This window comes from Carassius gibelio, chromosome B22, assembly GCF_023724105.1.
Source record: "Carassius gibelio isolate Cgi1373 ecotype wild population from Czech Republic chromosome B22, carGib1.2-hapl.c, whole genome shotgun sequence".
In the NCBI taxonomy this organism is placed as follows: Eukaryota; Metazoa; Chordata; class Actinopteri; order Cypriniformes; family Cyprinidae; genus Carassius; species Carassius gibelio.
In genome coordinates this window covers 13,336,799-13,340,690 of record NC_068417.1, presented here as the reverse complement: position 1 = coordinate 13,340,690, position 3,892 = coordinate 13,336,799, and the positions used below count along the sequence as shown (strand labels likewise).

Here is a 3,892-nt window from a genome sequence, read left to right as displayed (position 1 = left end):
ACGTAGACCACCCTGATCTTTAATGTACACTATGGTCGCAGTGTTGTCCATCTGTTGACACAACAACATGTCTGGACACTGGTTCTAGGGGCACGCCAGCCCGTAGAAATGAGGGGTCCACCCACGGGGTGAAGTTTTGGCGGCAGGCTGAGTTAAAATCTTGGATTTTTTTTTTAAATCAGGACTGAGATTGATTAATTGATTTACCCCCCCCCCCCCCCCCCCCCCAAAAAAAAAAAAAAGTGACCAAAAATATGTATATCTAATAAATTTTTACAGCAGTTTAATTTAGTGGATGTTTTCATCTCGATCATGAAAGGGTACTAAATTTAAACAATGCCATGGGTTAGGTTGATCTTGTATGTTAAGATTGTATTTTTAATGTGCAACAACATAAGCTAATATACTGTACACCAGCAAGAGGATATGATGTCAAAAAATCTTCATCACAAATTCTTAAGGTTTCTCACAACAGCAAAATGGCTTTGAATCATTGTTTTTCACACAAACACAACACCAAAGGTACTTGCTGTAGCTCGTCTACAAACCAACCAATGCCTGCTAAATCTGCATTTTACCTCAGATGATCATGAACCGCAGAGCAACTGCAGCTTGTGTCAATGCACAGGTTACAGCTTTGTGTTCTTCTTTCCTTACTGTGCAAATCTAATGGTAGAAAACTGACTTTGTAAAGGATATTTCAGTGTGACAAACTAATATATCTGTAGGGCCTGTTTAGATATGTTTTTAAACAAACCATGATTTAAATTAGTAGGCCACAAACACATCAGGTGCTGGCTTTGTAACAGTTTTACATGTAGGTTACAGGTTACCTAAATCATGATATGTGTAATTAAATATAATTTCCATTAGACAGCAGCAGGTCAAAAAAATATAAACTGGCTGTTCCTAAAGTAAAGATGCATAATGAAGCAACTTCACTGATTATAATGGAAAAACCTAGACTGAGGAACAAAGTACACAGGCTTAGTGTACACAGCACAAAAAAAAAAAAAAAAAACTTTCTTAAACTATTCTTTTGAAGTGATGTCTTCTGCAGGTAACGGTCGGCCGATAGTCCACCCACGTCTGCTCACTGACCGTCTGATGCTGCAAACTTCAATCAGCTTGGCTGCAACACGTCTTTTTGCAAAACATAATGTTCTTACCGTTTTTCGCGTTGCTGGTTTACACAATGCTGAATCAGTTCTGTCTTCCTCTTGGGTCAGAGCTGCATTAACAATAATACAGACATGTTAAAATGACAGTTGTATCAAAATTTGTGTCTTAAAGATAAATATTCATGCAGCTTGTTCTCCAGACCTGTTTTTCTACATTTCCTGCAAATGCAGCAGATCACGACTGAAAAAATCAACAGACATCCAGCAGCAGAAGGAATCAGCACTGTGTAAAATAAAGGTAAGCCCTGATCTGTAATAGACAAATTGTATCAGTAAATCTATCTGCTTGATTTACAAAAAAAAAGAGGATCAAACAGCAGCACTATATAATTTAATTAATTTATGTTAATACCGACACAAGCATACCAGGACATGGCTGACAGAGTTCAGTAATGTTCAGATGTGTGGTCTGGTTTGTGATGGGATTGTTGATCACACAGCTGTAGCTGTTTTTCTCCTGATATTCCACCTCCAGAGGTAGAGAGAGACTGATGCTGAGATCAGACACACTGATGCTGGACAATAAACTGTTTCCTTTGTACCAGGAGAGAGTCACATGACCCACATTCACCACTGAACACACAAGTGAACAATGTGATGATGATGATGATGATGAACAATCTCTGGTAATGTCAGAAGTGGGTAGAGGACCTGGAAAATATTAATGAACATAAATCATGATAAACCTCAACATCGGTCTTATTTTTGGTGTTTGTGTTGACAATCAGTGTTTTCTTCAACTTTAAAAATAAAATAATTAAACAATCTAGTATGCATGTTTAACTGAATGATTTGATATATTTCAAGCTCATTCTTTTACATAATGTTGACTGGCAAAAATAAAAATCCAAATCCCATGGGGAAGTTGTGGTCTAATGGTTAGAGATTTGGATTTGTAATGCAAATTCGCGAGTTCGTGTCTCGGGCCGGCAGGAATTATACGCTGGTGGACTGAATGTACATTGCTCTCTCCACCCCTAATACATGGCTGAGGTGCCCTTGAGCAAGGCACCGAACCCCCAACTACTCCATGGGTGCCGCAGCATAAATAGCTGCCCACTGCTCTGGTGTGTGTTCATGGTGTGTGTGTGTGTGTTCACTGCTGTCTTTGTGTGTGAACTTTGGATCGGTTAAATGCAGAGCGTGAATTCCGCGGATGGGTTGTAACTTTCACTTTCAAAAAAAATATGGGTTACAGTAAATCTGTAAATGTTAAAATACTCGTAGTTTTCACAGTATAAACCATAAAATTACTGTGTTATTATTATTTAAACAAAAAATATTTGTGTTTTTATAAAGTTTTCTTTAAAATCCTCAAATTGGTCACATTGACATCCATTATAAAGCCTCAGCATGACCTCAAAATGAGGGATGAGTCTGAAATTATTTGCGGTAATCATCATAATGCAACAAATGTAGATTGAGTTAAACTTCTAAATACATAAAGGATGAAACAAATGCGACCCTGAAGCCCAAAACCAGTCTTAAATCGCTGGGGTATGTTTTTAGCAATAGCCAAATAAATAAATAAATAAATAAATACATAAAATAAAATACATTGTATGGGTGAAAATTATCAATTTTTCTTTTATGCCAAAAATCATTAGGGCATTAAGCAAATATCATTTTCCATGAAGATATTTGATACATTTCCTACCGTAAATATAACAAAACTTTGGACAACTTCAAAAATGAGTTTTTTTTTGTTTTGTTTTTTTGTTTTTTTTTGCACCCTCAGATTCCAGATTTTCAAATTGTATCTTGGCCAAATATTATCTGATTATAAATCTAAATTTAGAAATCTAAATTGACGCTTAAGACTGTTTTTTGTGGTCCAGGGCCACAAATGTTCTCTGCTCACCATAGACGGAAACATTGAATGTTTTTGATGACCGTTTCACTCCGTTTATCTCTAGTTTATAAACTCCAGCGTGTTGAGTTGTGATGTTTGTGATGGTCAGAGATCCAGTTTGATTGTCCAGCTTCAGTCTGTCTCTGAATCTCCCGTCATGAACATCATCAAATGTTGAGAAGATTTGGTTCTCAATGCTGATTTTAGCTATGAGAGACATTTCAGCTCCAAATATCCACAGTATGTCGTCATCATCGTGTATTTTAGTAACAAAGGTTTGTAAAGTGACAGATTCTTCCTCCATCACTGACACTGACTCTACTTTATTTGTTTTACTGCCGAACACACCTGAAAAAAACATACAGAAACAGATAAAGACTTCTGTTTGTTTAAACCCTGAAGTCAATGGCTATTTGCTTTTCATTTTTTTGACTATTTTTGAATTTATCTGTAATCATTTTTTGGAGATGAATATTTGTATTGTTAAAATTAATATTTAAAACATTAAAAAGGTGCCTGACATTTGAAAATCGTCTCACTTCCTGATCCTCGACTGGTTAAATTTATTCACATTAGAAATATATGTTACTTATACTTTTTCATTGACTTTTAACATTTCCATGCCTGTAAGTCACAATATTAATAATCTGACTGCAAAGCCGACCACACAATATTATCTCAGTTTTATTTGATCTATCTGAGATAGCAGCACGTGAAAACAAACGGTTCATTTTTTTTTCTAGAAAAATAAATAAATAAAATAGGTCATGCTTTTATAACTTACCAGTAAGACTGCACCAGCACAAACAGAACGAAATAAGCATAGAAAACATTTTCTTCAGTAGTTGACCTAAAAGAA

General features: G+C 35.8%; 1 protein-coding gene across 1 annotated transcript; it reads right to left on the bottom strand.

Annotated features, from left to right (window-relative positions):
- Positions 1–280: 280 nt before the first annotated feature.
- LOC127987097 (CD48 antigen-like) lies at positions 281–3,381 on the bottom strand. The gene is made up of 4 exons (XM_052589391.1): positions 3,043–3,381; positions 1,548–1,832; positions 1,324–1,431; positions 281–1,231 (listed from the first exon to the last, which is right to left on the bottom strand). Exons 1-4 carry the CDS (start codon positions 3,335–3,337, stop codon positions 1,032–1,034), a joined length of 888 nt encoding a protein of 295 aa, XP_052445351.1. The 5' UTR covers positions 3,338–3,381; the 3' UTR covers positions 281–1,031.
- Between the last annotated feature and the right edge of the window lie 511 nt (positions 3,382–3,892).